At 34.6% G+C, this 15,444-nt stretch overlaps 2 protein-coding genes across 14 annotated transcripts in view; one reads left to right on the forward strand and one right to left on the reverse strand.

Annotated features, from left to right (window-relative positions):
* MGST1 (microsomal glutathione S-transferase 1) overlaps positions 1–15,444 on the forward strand; it is a 263,100-nt gene that overhangs the window by 193,870 nt on the left and 53,786 nt on the right. The window contains exon 6 of one of the 6 annotated variants that reach the window (XM_063784879.1): positions 12,129–12,440. The exons of the other annotated variants lie outside the window; for them this stretch is intronic. The gene's annotated coding sequence lies outside the window, so the exon portion shown is untranslated. Of the gene's footprint in view, positions 1–12,128; positions 12,441–15,444 lie in introns of those variants that run through there. 6 annotated transcript variants of the gene reach the window in all.
* The window catches only part of LMO3 (LIM domain only 3), a 61,925-nt gene continuing 54,359 nt past the window's right edge, over positions 7,879–15,444 (reverse strand). For all 8 annotated transcript variants that reach the window (XM_003313529.6, XM_003313528.5, XM_003313527.5 and 5 more), the window contains one exon: positions 7,879–10,776. In XM_003313529.6, coding sequence (XP_003313577.1) covers positions 10,671–10,776 — 106 coding nt within the window. In that variant the 3' untranslated portion in view covers positions 7,879–10,670. The remainder of the gene's footprint in view (positions 10,777–15,444) is intronic.

The raw sequence follows: 15,444 nt of genomic DNA on the forward strand, positions 1-15,444 counted from the left end.
TCTATAGACAGAGGAAGCTATAGCACTTGGCATCTGGACAGAGCGACATTTAAGATTGGGTTAGAAGGTTGTTATAAAATAAAAACTTGTATTTGAGGCAAGCCGTGGTGGCTCACGCCTGTAATGCCAGCACTTTGGGAGGCTGAGGCAGGAGGATCACTTGAGGCCAGGAGTTCCAGACCAGCCTGGGCAAAATGGTGAAACCCCATCTCTACCAAAAATACAAAAATTAGCTGGGCATGCTGGCATGCTGGCATTCACCTGTAACCCCATGAGAATTGCTTGAACCCAGGAGGCGGAGGTTGCAGCAAGCCGAGACAGCGCCACTGCACTCTAGCCTGAGTAACAGAGCAAGACTCTCTCTCAAAAACATAAAAATAAAAATAAAGAAATTTTAGAGGGGCACAAGGTTAAAACCTGATTTTGGATTCACAACCAATAAAACCAAATTAATTGATTTCACAAATTTGTTAGGCATATTTTAATACACACATATATTTAATAGGGAAAAGAATGAAGTGGCAGACTATTTCTTCATGTAATATTTTTAAAACTAGACCTATTATCTAAAATCACAATACTTTCATTAAAAAGTCTATTTGTATACCAAGACAAGCAGGAAAAGTAAATATCAAATTAAATAACTTTTTTAAGTAAATACAGTTGAGTAAAATATATGTAAATATTATCTTTGTTTTTCTTTTTTTTCCCTGCAAACAGAGGAAAAACTTCATAGATCAGAAATGATCTTCAGATAGGATTTGGAAATAGGCAGAAAGACTTTCAAAACTTCTTTTATATCTAAGGCAAGGATCTGACATTATCTCCTCAAGGTGAAATACCCTTGAATGGCCTGACATTTGCACAATGGCTTTCTTTTTGATCTGTCTGTAGTTCTAACTAATTACTTGAAAATACCTTTGCTATTTCTCTGCATCCTTTTTCCTATATTGTTTTATGACAATCTAATAAGAACTAAGCCTTCCCCACTAACCATACACAAAATTAGACAAATTGTAACATTCTAATGGAAATACTAACTTTACATTAAAAAGTTAGGGTAGAGTTTTGGGATTATGCAAGATCAGAGAGAAGATAAGACAGATACTAGAAACTATTCTCAGGTCTCTTTTTTTTCAAGGATTATGGTTTCTCATGTGATAGGAGAGAGCCAGATTGGAAGGAGAAGTGACGACATCATACTTCGGGCTTTTATAATGGACTCTGCAAAATTTCCCTTCTTTAAATCTGGCTAAGTATGAATATCAGAATACAATGTGTCAGTAAAATTCGTAAGTTTCGGTAAGCCAAGTATATCAGGTAGGGGTTGCTTTTGACTACATGTAACAGAAACCCAACCAGAGTAACAAAAGTAAGTCAATCACGGTGACAAGATGCCCAGAGATAGCCTAGACAGTCCAAGTTCAAGTCTGTTTAAGTCCACCCTGCTGCAGTGGTCCCCAAATCATCAGTGGACCTTTTAGTTTGTGATTTCATTCTCTTGGTCATCTGTGCTTTAGATGGTTGGTCCACCTCTAGTTCCCATTTGCATTTTTCAGGCAAGAGGAAGGAAACAATAGCAAAGAGAGAGTAATTCCTACATCTGGAAAGACTCATAAATCCTCCATTGATTAATTTTCATCAATTACAATGGTGTGAAATGGCTATTCCTGGATGCAAGAAAAAAAGCTATGAAATAGAAACCCTTTGATTAGGCACAACACTGGTCCATATGCTGTTAGTAAGAATAAAAGAAAGAAAATATATTGAGTGGACAACTAGCAAGTTCTGCCACTCTAATCAGAAGCATTTATTTATGTCATATTTGTCCTTAAAAGCCCAAAGAATTTTTGAAACAGGAATACAACTGCACTTTCACTTGAAATATGGCATTCCTCATATCCAGGGAGTCATCGAAGAACATACGTTTCTTATTCCCTCTTCTGTAAGTCTGTTTACTACATTAACTATAATAATTTAGGGTAAAATTCTCAAATCTCAGAGTCATACTTGACCCTTCTTCATTGTTCCTTTCACGTTCAGTCAACTACCATTTTTGGTAAAATTTCCTCTTCTCCATTGCTATTTCCCATTCTTTTCATTCTGTAATGGCTACTATGCAATGTAGATGCTTAACTCTTTCTTTGGTTTTTACCAAGCCGTCTTGACTAAACTATCAACATCCTCTCTTGTCTCTCCCCGAGGCCACCCTGTATATTCCAGTTGGAGTCAATCTTCTTGAACTTTGGCATTAGTTATGCTATATATCTGTTCAACATTTGTGATGGCTTTCTCTCTGTCAGATAGATGAGTCACCATGAAACTAATTGCTAGTAAACTTAGATTAGGGGTGGTCTCTATACGAACACCCACATTCCCTCCATCCTCTGATGGTTCTTCAAGACTAAAGGTAAACGTCAATTGTGATGCCTTTTCTAATGTGCCCAGACAGAATAAATCACTTCCTCCTGGGTGCTCCCCCAGCGCTTTGTAGATATCTCTGCTTCCTCTGTTATTACCTGTTACCTTCTGTGTTAACAGTTGTTTGCCTGTCTTCCTCAAGTGCAGGGACTCTTCATTACATTCCTCACAGAACATGGCTGAGAATCTGACATGCAGAAGGTGTCCAATAAATGTCTGAATGACTCACTACATGAATGTAGTGATTACTGAGTTCATCTTGCTAAATATCAGAAGCAGAGGCTTCCCTAGTATAAATGCTAGACACATACATGGAACTCAAAACAAATTTTTTTTTGAGACCAAAAGAAGGCAATTAAAAAAATGCTTTACCATCCAGTATCTCTGACTATGGCCTGAATCCCCAATTTACTGTCCTCTTTGAATCTCAGTATTTCACTTAGAAGAAATTGCCTTGTTTGCTTGTTGAGTGCTCATCTGTAATTGTTATTATTTGGCCCATGTCTACCTAATGGAGCACAAACCATGCCTGATCCTCATCCAGTGCAGATTAGCACATAAATGACTCTTAGAGAATTTGAGATTAATAAAAATAATAGTAGTACTAATAACTTGAACACTATGTATCAGACATTATGTTAAATGCTTGCCTTAGATTGTTTCATTTAATCTGCAATAAAATGCTGTAAAGTAGGTATTACCTCCATTTTACAGATGAGAAAACTGTTACTAGTGTAAAGCTAAGTAATATTTTCAAGATCATTTTCTGCCTGATGGCAAAGCTGATGTTGCTAACCAAGATGTTCATAGTCTCAAACAGTTTCAATGGGAAAAATGTAAGGGTGAATTGAGACTAAGAAAATTGTGTTTTGAGTTAAACAGTAATCAAACTAACCTTAAAAATAATAACTAAAATATAGTCTTGTCAAATATCCTTAATTAAGACTGGGGATAAATTCTTAAGTCATCATCTCAGCTGTTGACTTATTCTTCTGTTTCTTTATTGACATCTCAGTGTCCAACTAGTGTAAAACACTAATACTCTTCCTAAGTGTAAGCAGGCGATTTCTTATACTGCTGCTTTATACACATTTGTTTGGTCGCTGCAGTTTTCAGGTTGAGTATTCCTTTCTGGAACAGTTCACAGCATCTTACTGTGCTGCACTGCGTTTTTCTCATGCCTTTTATTTTTGGATTTCTGGTTTTCTAAGGTATTGTCTTTCAAAACAAACTTTTTAAATTGACACCTTAAGTAAGAACTACACACATACACACACACACACACACACACACACACACAAAACATAACCTACTAGTCAATCTGCCTGCATTGCATCAGGGTCTATAAAAGCCATGCGTCCACAATTGTACTCAAAAGGGGAAGAGTTAATGTTAATGTATACAAAAGAGTTGTCATACAAAAGAGAAAAAGCCAAATATGGTATATGTGGCTTGTTTCTTCTATTGAATGTGTATTTACTTATATAGCATCAATTTGTATTCATCTCTATTTTCTAAGTAGATAAGATTAAATGTAAATGTAGAGAATTAAGTCAAACCATGCCAAGAACACAAAGTGCTAATCAATACAATTGGGAATGCATTATAATCAGTTCAGAAGTGGTCCAATAATTTGTGTGAGAAAAAGAATTAGCCAAATATCTAACAGGAAATTTGGCTACATAGGTTCAAGTCCTTATTTCTGAGGGGACAAAAATATCAAAATAATCCTATAGCTTATAATGAGATACTAAAATCGCATACATACTATTCTAGTCAATTTGGGAAAAAGCACTGGGTTATGAAAAATTATAACCTATATGAAAGACTTGGAATTATGAAAGTTCCATTGATGTGATAGGGAGGATGACTATTAAATTATCGGCTAACTTGATGTGCACTGGCTGAAGTTTGCATCATTTTGGACAGCATAGCTAGTTCTTGTGCCCCAACCAAGGTTCATATCGTCAATAACACAGATCCTGTAAGTTTAGCAAACACACTATTTTCTAAATTTTTAAAGGAATTACTAATCTTAGAAAGATATAAAACAAAGTATAGAAATTTTAAATTAAATTAATATTTTTCTTACAGCTTTAAGTATATTTAAAAAATGTTTGGCCCGTTGTGAGAATTTTTGTCTGTTTTTAAAGTACTTGAAACTTATTACATGGGATTTTAGTAAAATGTTTAGAAGAATTTGACTAAGATTCTAATCAACGTTTAAATGGTTGAATCTGATTTATTAAATTTACAAGTTTTGCTTTATTAGCTGCTTAAATGGTGTTCAAATGTTGAGATAAATTGTATTTATTAGGGTTGTATGTTTAATAAATTGGGCATTAAACAAAGAATAAGTAGCAGCAAACATTATATTTTATGCACCGATGTCTCTCAGGCAAATAAAACTTAAAAAGAGGACTGGTATGCTGCTACACACAGGGTGGGTGCCCACAGTTCTGACATGTATAGTTTTTCTAGGGCCTTTAATTTTTTTCATCTCATCTTCTGGAAGTTTTAAAATATCAAAGACAAATAACATACTCATTCTGGAAGTAATACCAAAGACAAATAGTATACTTGTTGTGTTATCTTGATTCTGAGCCTGTAGCCTCACATTATTATGGCATATTTATCCTGATGCTGAAACTCGCAACTTTTTACTTCAATGTACCCTCACGTCAATGCTGACCACTCTTGCTTTCATTACTGCTATACGAAGAATCCTCTATTCTTGGTACCCTAGATTTACAGGCTCAAATAAATGCCTTCATGTTATGGTTGAAAGAAAGAGCTCCCAAACAGATTATATCTAGAAAAATACAATCACTCTCATTCACAATTTTTATCTTTAAAGATAATATTAACTCTGATATGTTTGGAATTTTTGCTCAAGCATAAATAACTCCTAGTTCTTGGCTATTCCCAGGAGCTAGAAAAAATAATAGTGAAAATAATAATGACAACACTATAAAAGATGATATGGTAGAGTGAAAAGCACTAGACCCAGAAAACTTGTGTTTAAATAGGCACACTACTTTCTGACTGTATGACCTTGGGTGAGTTAAGTAACCTGGCTGTGCTTTCATTTTAATAGTCCCTATGTCACAGGGGTGTTGTGGGAATTACATGCGTGTGCAGAACTACCTGATACATGGCGATTGTTTGGTAAATATTCGCTATTATTACTAAAAGTTATTGAAGATGGGTCATATGAAAATGTTACCTGTTTCAAATGAACTGTTTTACTTTAGGTGATTTAAACTCTTCTCCAGGGGCAGGGTGAAAAAAGATTTTGATAATGTATTATCTGAATGTCTCTTGTTCCCATTTTAATTTGTACTGTGGCCACTAAATTTGGTATAGTTAATGCCAACCCCTTTGCCCATAAAGCCAAAATATTCTGTAATCACCCCAGTGATACCAATTTCGAGTATTCAGCTTCTGAGTCCAGAATACCAATTGTGTAAAAAGTGCAGAGAATTCCAATTCATTTTTGAATGTAATGATCTGAACCAAACACAAAACCTAGTTGATCCAAGATGATTTGGTCTTTATAATTTTGTGCATTACGTGATCTGCACGCCCAAAACAGGAGTATCTTTGAATTTAACATATTTTCCTTTACAGAAAACAGAATTCTTTTAATTAAAAACATTTTTAAAAAGTTCAGTGTGTGTAATTGTTAACACCTGCTATGTGTTACCAACAGATGTTTCTTACTTACCTAAGGGAACTGTTGTAATTATTCTATAAGCTTATTGGAATGGCATTTACCAAGATAGTTGGGAAAGTTTAGTTGGTGACTTTTTATGTCAGGTTTGGTATTTTTTTAAATCCCTTCCCCTACTGCTGTCATTATCCACAAACCCACCCCAACCAAGCCTGCCAAAAGCAAAAATGTCATTTTGGGGTACCAAAATGCAAAACTGGCAATGATCATGCATATTTTAGTCTTCAGGAAAAGTTACTGAAATTAAATCCTGTGTATACTAAAGCGTTGTAAAATTGACTCAAGTGTTTTAGCAGCTATTCTTTGTACTGTTCAACATGAAAGTCTTACATCTTGATTATAAAAGTAAAAATATACCTTTCTGAATAATACTTTTCTAATAGCATGGCCTCAAAGGACGCTCTGGTAGAAATGAATTTTCTTTATTTTTTCTGGCCATTCATAAGGTTTTATAAACACTAGGCGTTCTGAAATCTTCATTTATGATACTAATCACACAATTACCTACAGGCATGTGTTAAACTTGACACTGGTTTCAGCCAAATAATGGACCAGTTGCAAACAATAAATAGAGGCAGCTTCATTTATAACCGCTATTTCAACAGAGCTCTATTGTAATCATAGCAATCTGAGGGTGACTCATTAATTAATTGATGTTCTTTTTTATTATGTGCTATTGAGTTAATGAGTAATTTGTGTGCGATAATTCTCTGAACACATTGATTACTTGAGATATTTTCTGGGGCTTTCATATCAATAACATGCTGGAGAGGTAGAAGATGCTATTCGCTTTTGTGTGCTCATTATTAGCAGGTTGGAGATGAGCACAAACCAGTGCAAAGACACGTTAAAGTTATTTGATCTAGGCCAACCATAAGTCTGCCCAATAGGAGGCTGAATGCTCAGGGAGAGGCCTGTCACATAGTAGGTGCTCAGTAAATGTCAGTTGAACTAATGACTATTAAATCTCTGCTTTCTATTTCCTTAAATTACATTAAAACCACATTTAAAAAATATAACAATGTTTTTAAGAAAAAGTAATGATCAAAAAGGCTTTTGCTAAAATTGTATTTTGTGCTAATGGCCTATTACAATAAACATGCAGATTGTTTTTGCAACTTACTGAAGTGAACACTAAACATGTTTGGCCTACGTAATTTCTATGAAACTGTTTAAGTGATGATTCAGACAGTGGTTTGCCTAAAGTGATAGTTAAAAGGAAAACACTTCTGCATGGCATGTTTTACTACAGACATAATTTTCAGTGCCCTGTTTCAGTTAAGGTGCAACATCTCTTCTGTAAAAATGTAGAATTGAGTTTCCTGTTTTAATTCATTATACAGAATAGAAAATTTGAAATTTAATCTGACAACAGCAACAGAGTTGCTTTCAGAAAGATCACCTAAAATTTGTATAAATGTGCAAAATTACACCCAGCAATTGCTACCTTCATTTTTGAGAGTTTTATTTTCCCCATAAAAATAAATAGCGGTAAACGACCTAGCGCAGAGATCCTAAACATTACTTTCAGAGAAACATTTGGGGTGCTTTGTCTATGCTTGTTATGACTTAGCTTTAGAAAGTAAATGTCCTTACACACCTTTTTTTTCTTTTCATGGACTTAACATATGCTTTCTAGAGATCATCTTAAGTTTTGCCAGTTAAGTGCAATCAAATAGTGTAACACCCCTTTTATTAAAAACATAAATCCAAATGTAAAAAAGTGAATGAAAGAATCCAGCAGATATTTATTAAGCAAGATGAAAGTGAAATTACAAACACAGGTCAGCTTTTAAACTCAGCACTCTGTTGGAGTGGAGGTGCACGGTCCTTCATCATAGGCAGCCTATGCGAGATGCATCTTAGGAAGGGAGCTTTCGCTGCTCAGAAATCAAAGCTCCATCGGAGGTGTCCTACTGGGGGCATCAGACAACAAGCTAAATGACGTTAGGGCTACACAACACAAAGGGGAAAGTTGACAACAATTCAGGGGCTTTGAGTAGTCAAGACAATTAGCTTAGTACTTCAGGTCAATAAATGCTACAATTTATGGGCAATTAGCTGTAAAAATGGCCTACAGCTGAAACACTATTGTCTTGTTTCATGATTCCATGGAGATTAAAGATAATCTAAACAGATTAAGGCCTTAATCTTTAATCCAGGTGAGTAATTTTGTTTGTAGTAAAAAGCATAAGAAATAATTCTCAGCATATTATGTAAAAGAAAAAGCAGTGAAAACCTTGTTTGGTCTTCCAGTGGCAAGGATAGTTGAACAGCTTCAAGAAGCTGAGAGAAGTTTGTTCCCAATTTACAAGTATTTTAACATAGAGATAAACAAAAGCAAAACCAGCTAAACCTTAAAAGATCATCTGAATAAGATACTGACAATTATAATTTTACATCCACGTGAATTTCAAGCAATTGTTAATGGGGACCAGCAGGGCTGCATTAAGAAAACCACTTTTCACTGATCTCTCCCCCGCACATTTTTAATTTGTCTTGCTTTGTTTATTTTGGTTATGCAAGTCCTTTCTCTTCATGAAACAAGTGTAAGGCTCTAAGGCTAAAATAATAGTTATTTTTGTGGGCCCCAAATAGCTATTTTTGAATTTCTTTCTTTAGTATATCTCAAATCTGGGGAACACGGAACTTGAAGACTCCTAACCATGAAGCATTTGGAAAAATACATATCATTCACTTTTCACAGAACCATTTTCTTAAAAATAAGAGGCAATATCCAGATTCACATGCATGTTCATAATAAAGCTTTGTTTTAAAACAAATCCACACCAGCATTATTTTCAGCTTAATATTTTGGCCCCAACCCAAGAATTCAGGTATAACATTTAATTTTCATCTGCAATGCATATATTGGAAGGACAAAATATATATGCAAATAACACTGGAAAATATTGTTTCCTGTACAAGTGATCAAGAAAAAAACAAAGAAAAAGAAAACCCATAGCACTAAGTTTGCTGTAGTGAAAATATGGTTAATGGTGCCGTGCAAAATTAGATTTGTTGAAAAGTAGTTCTATTACAGGGAGCAAAAGCAAAGAAGCAAGTTTGTGGGCAACGCGGAAGAGGGGATCATATTCTCATTTCCTTAATTGTAATTTAAATAATCATTCTCCATAATTTCTGTTTCTAGAGCTTTCTTCTTTGTATGCTATCATGTAAGGTAGTACTATTTCACCTTAAAAAATGGAAAGACAAATTTCAGCCTAAGAATGATGTATTCTGAGTTGGCAATTACTTAATGAGAGAGTAAAACACATCAAACTTAAAGTGTTTACTTTTTGAACATTAAAATAAATGTCAGGTAAATACAGAAAAATATATAATCACTAGTTCTCAGCTTTTTATCAATCCCTTTGTTTCTCTTCTAGAAGATTCTATGAGCATTATGTTGCTCCGATCAAAAGTAACCTCACTACTCAAATACCATCATAGCTTCAATGTGCATTATAGTGATTTCAGTAGATTCACACTCAAATCTTTTCAGTGTCATACATTTATTAAGCCATAAAGTTATTAAACCCTCAGCTCTTGTGGAGAGATCTGGGCAGAATTTATACAAGAAGAAGTTTAATTTATCACTTAAAAATCATCTTATAATTGTGGTAACAGATTTTTAAAGTAACCCTTTGGAAAAAATTTTACGTGATACCCAAAGGCACTAGTTCACATAAGGGGTGTGGCTGAAAAAGCAAAACAAAGCCATTGTGTAGGTAAAGAGCACACAAAAAAAGGATATTAAAAGGAAACCTGTTAAGCTTTAAAGTTATTCTAAAAATGGCACTTTTCACGTTGGTATAAAATGAAAGTGCTTTAAGATGAAATTTTTATGTATTTTTTTAAAGCTGATTTTTAACCCCCTGAAAATAGGGGGTTATAACAAGAACACTGATAGACTCTAACTCATAGCGGCAATAAGTAGTGGATGTCACTAAAATGCTCTGTGTGTGTCTTTATTTTTTAGTATTTTTAATGTTGATAGACTTGCTTTATCTATCTGTGTATCATTAGTGAGATTTGCTTTTCAATTCTTTACTAGAAAGTTACAGCTCATTTAAAATAGCTGGTAAATACAGAAAGCATAAATATACAGTAAGTTTAAACACTGATTGTACTAAATGCAACAATACAAAGAAGCAAACGGAACACAAATAGTAACACAATAAAACTGTATTACATTTGTGCTTCAAATATTACAATACATTATATACAATAGTCCAAAATAAACATCTCATGCCAAGTGACACAAAAACGAATAGCAAGCAAAAAAATCCAGCCATATGTACATTACTTTTTTCTTTAATAATAAACATTCAACTCTGAACTGGGGCAATTTCACTACATACAGATGCAGTCCGCCTTTTATTCCATATAACCATCCTGCCTTCCTATATCTACGCTATTCAATAGGTTCCTGTGTCAATTCTTATATACATGTGGAGCAAAAAAGATAAAAGAATGTAGTGCTTTGTATTCTTAATGGGGTGATGTTGATAGATCAGCGAACCTGGGGTGCATAACCTTCTTTCATTAAACCTTCCTCGTAGTCCGTCTGGCAAAGGATCATGTTATTCTTTAGGAAAAATTTGTCTCCAACACAAAATCTGAAAATATTTTAAACAATAAAATGTGGTTAAGACCATTTCACTGGGATCTAGAAATTTGAAGATTTAGTTTCCTATTAATAGTTTCTCATGGTAATTCCCTGAATCTGAAAACCTGGCTTAGACAGTTGTCTTCATTATCAGAATTAGACCATTTACCATTTACTTCATTTAATGAAATGTTGCACACATTTGAAATCTTGCCTTTGCATGCAAAAATTCTAAGGATATTGAGATAAACACTTTGGGCACCAAAGATGACTTGCTTTTTTTTTTTTTTAACCACACTGGAAAGAAAAAAAATAAAAAGAACTGATCTGTATTTATACCCAATAAAATAAAAGAAAGAATGATAATAATGTTTCACTGCAGTAATTATGGATGATTTCATCTGTGGCCATTTAGGCACTTAATAAAAAAGTAAAAGGCATTAAAATGAATCAAACAATTAGAAAATAGCCCATTTTAAAGCTTCCCATTTAAAGCTTTCTTTTACTCTGTTATTAAAATGTGATTAAATGTTAGTAATCTAGAAGTGATCATTCTGAAATGAAAGTTGCTCTAGCATCAGATTCTGATGCTGAGCCATTTTCCTTTGTTTGTGGCAAGTTCACCAACATGAAATAGTAGATGTCATTTCTTAGAGCACTTCCAATTCAACCACAGGGAGTAACCTAAATGAACTACTTAATATTGATGTGATAAATTAAACTAGTTTCCAATAGCTAATTATGCATTTTATTTCATAAAGCATTGTTTAATGTGCAAGACTGTAATGTTTTTAATAAGTGTTCTTTTTGTATGATTTCCCCATGGTGACACTTTGGACACAATTAAGGTCAGAAATAAATGCTTTTTCTGTTTCCGGTACATTTAACAATAAAGTAACTCTGGGGAGATCTGTATATATATTTAATTGTAACAATTTAACCTTCAAATAGTGGTGTCTGGTAGAGTTGACCCAGTAAAACTACTTGTAATTATACAAGTTGACCTCTCTGACCTTTGATAGTAGTCTCTCTTTATCAGATAGTCAATTTCAAATGATGTTCCAGCAGAAATCTTAGTGGATAGATTAAATTGTGTAGTGAAAGCCACCCTTTAATGTTTTGTGAAGTTGAAGGTTTAAATGAGGAGCAGTTGGACTGATTTACATTTGCAAAGATTGGAATGCTAGACAAACAGTGAACCTATTTTTTTTCCAACTGGGTAGCTTTGGAAATTTATCCTTATACTAGCTAAGTAGATAGAGGGGAAAATAGTGTAATTTAAAAAGTAGATTGAAAAGAATTAGCTTTCCTCTTAAAGGAAAATTGGTCTGTTTATTTGTGGAATTTACTTTTTTTCCCCAGGATTACTGCCTGCTGATGATGTTGATTGAAAGCACAGACTATGCACTGATCTTGAAATCCTAGGGTTGTTTGTGGGCAAAGCTACTGGATACAATGAACATTCAAGTTTGGGGCTTTAAGTATATTTTCTTTGTATTAGTTGTAACCTGTATACTTTAAATGTTGCACTTCAATAATGGTGTTTGTGCAAGCCAGTTTGATATCCTTATCAAATGAAAAGTGTCTGAAAGGCAGAGAGGTATACTGCAACCAGTAGGGTCCAAACTCTACCTTCCCACTTATGATAATTGAAAATAAAACTTTGGTTTTTAATACCTGTGACATCAGTCGACTTTGTAGGCTTGCGGCAAGGAGTAGAAATGAAATATCTAAAATCTTACCTCTATGTTTGAAATATAGGTAAAATAGCCACCTTTTTATACTTACCATGTGCTAAATGCTAAGCATGTATGTACATCATCACATTTATTCCCTACATCCAACCTAGAAAGTAAGCATTATCATGGCTTTTTACAGAAGAAAAACCTAAGACTCCATGCCAGAATTTCAAAGCCCTGCCCAAGATTCTGTAGTTAGAACGTATACAGTAAAGGAAGAAAAATAACCCAGGCCTTTTTGGATTCAAGACTCAAGCTTTTACCTGAGGGCAGTAAAGCATGCAGGCTACAAGAATAATGTGAAGATTAAATGGTTATACAGGGTGTAACTGTGTTTTTTGTATTACTATTATTCTTTTGCATAACTTTAAAAAAGTCTGCCTGCTATTCAATTAGGTGGTATATATAGAGCAACAGAGGCAGAGCGAGAGAGAGACAGAACTTTTCTAAAATATTCCTACCTGACATATTTTATTACTAATATGTTAACAACTGGATAAAGTGCATTTTATATGCATTTCAATTTATACTTAAAGGTCAAGATGAAACGAACATGGATGAGGGATGTCACACTTGCACATATGACTCAAACAAAACAGCCTTGAAAGCTGTGGTTAAGAGCAGATTACGACTGGTATGCAATTAAGGTTGACACCCTCTTTAAAAAATACTTCATATATAAATATAAAGAAATTTCAGAGACAGCAATACAGATAGTATGTATTTAACAAATTAATCTGTAACTGTGATTTTGTAAGAAATGCTAATTTCCAGTGTGATTTAACCAACTTCTTATGAGATTCAGCATTTGCAGGACCAAAAAAAAAAAAAAAAAAAAAAGCATTATGAAAGGAGTGATAGCCAGAGGATACTGTAAGTATATTAACAGGCTACAATTACTAAAAATAAACATAATCTTTCTTGTAATCTGACCCTAATTACTTGTAGTATGCTCAGTTCAATTAGTTTTACCCTCATTAAAAAAAATTATGGTAAGGAATAAGAAGATGCCCAATTGGATTATTAAACCATCTAATTCTGATGTTTTGGAATTAATATTAGATGTAATTTCTAGATATTTTTGAGTGATTCTAGCTGACTTCGTATAGTCTTAGAGACTTGAGAAGTATATGAAACAAGTGTAACTAGTAAATCATCCTTATAAAATATAGTGCTTAGTTTTAAGCAGGTTATCAAAAGCCTATGCTAAGAAGCCTCCACTGGTAACATCCCTTTTAAGAAATAAAAATGTTAGCCTAGCCATCTTCTTTCCCTAATGTTAGTGACTGACAATTATGATTAATTTCTATCTTACAACACTTAGCTAGGGAGCTCCAATCCATATTTCTAGTGTCTATACTTTCCTATTCCACATCTTCAGTTAACTGTAAGTTAGAGATTTCTATACTATACTGTTTTCAATAAGAAGTCCGGGTTGTGTACTCATTCCTCCACTATACACCTGTGAACAAATTTACTGTCTTTCCCACTGACAGTCCGGTTGTCATTATACATCTCACTGCTAACAACCCTTAGTGTATCAAATGACACTACCCACACCCCAAATCTTGCTATACATTATTCAAAGTTTACCTTACTTTAAGTCCACTGTATCTATTCACATTTATATGCTCTTAGTCAGAAAATAAAATACCTCTCTTGAAATGGGCCTGACTCCAGAGAGGGAGACCAGATTCCTTGGGTTTAAATCTTTTTTTTGAGACGGAGTCTTGCTCTGTCGCCCAGGCTGGAGTGCAGTGGCGCGATCTCGGCTCACTGCAAGCTCCGCCTCCCGGGTTCAAGCCATTCTCCTGCCTTAGCCTCCCCAGTAGCTCTGACTACAGGCGCCCGCCACCTCGACCGGCTCATTTTTTTGTATTTTTTAGTAGAGACGGGGTTTCACCGTGTTAGCCAGGATGGTCTCGATCTCCCAACCTCGTGATCCGCCCGCCCGCCTCGGCCTCCCAAAGTGCTGGGATTACCGGCATTAGCCACCACGCCCGGCCAGGTTTAAATCTTGAGTCTACCACTTTCTTCTAACTGTAATCTTGGGCAAGTTACTTACATTTCCTATACTTTACTTTCCTCATCTGTCAAATGAAGCTAATAACTACCTATTTATGGGATATTTTGAGTATTAAACGAATGAGTACATGTAAAACACTCAGAACGGTGTTTGGTGTTTGACTAATACTTTATCAGAATTCGCTATCATTACTATTTGGTAATGATAATCTTTTCACCTTTACTTAAGTTGTTCCCTAGCAAGAAATATTTCTCTCCTTTTTCTGTCTACTTAAATTGTAACAATCCTTGAGTTCCCATTGCCTCCATCAACATCTTCTGACCATTGTAAATTTGCTTATTCTGATGTTTCCCAAAGCACTTCTTTATTGGTGTATTGTTTATTTTGGTGTTTCAAAATTTCTCATGAATGTGTAACTGGTTTGCCATTATAGTCAGCAGTTCTGTGGTAAATGACCACGAGTTACAGTTCTTTTGAACCCTTTGCAGAACCATCATAAACTGTACTACTACTTAAGGTGTGTGGTCGATAAAAAATGGTTAAGGTAGATTTATTCCAGAAACCAACAGCTTTAAATAACAAACGTATTTTAGATGACTAATTTAAATTTGTATTCATTTTGACTTCTATTTAATGGCTTTTCAAAGACTAAGTTTACAATTTCATTTCCTCTAGGTGCTTGCTCTCTTTCTACTCCTCCATGTGCCTACCAAACCGCTTCTCTAATCTCTGAACATACTGAGCCGCTTTTCATTTCCTAAACACGTCAAATGCTTTCACATCTGCATGCCTTTGCACGTTGCTCAATTTGCCTGAAAATTCCTTTCCTCACTGCTCCCTGGCTCCCTCATCTTCCCCAACCCCCAGCAGACACACTTCCTGTAGGTCAACCAGTTCTAGGGAGTTCTTTTTT

This window comes from Pan troglodytes, chromosome 10 (assembly GCF_028858775.2).
Source record: "Pan troglodytes isolate AG18354 chromosome 10, NHGRI_mPanTro3-v2.0_pri, whole genome shotgun sequence".
NCBI classification, from domain to species: Eukaryota; Metazoa; Chordata; class Mammalia; order Primates; family Hominidae; genus Pan; species Pan troglodytes.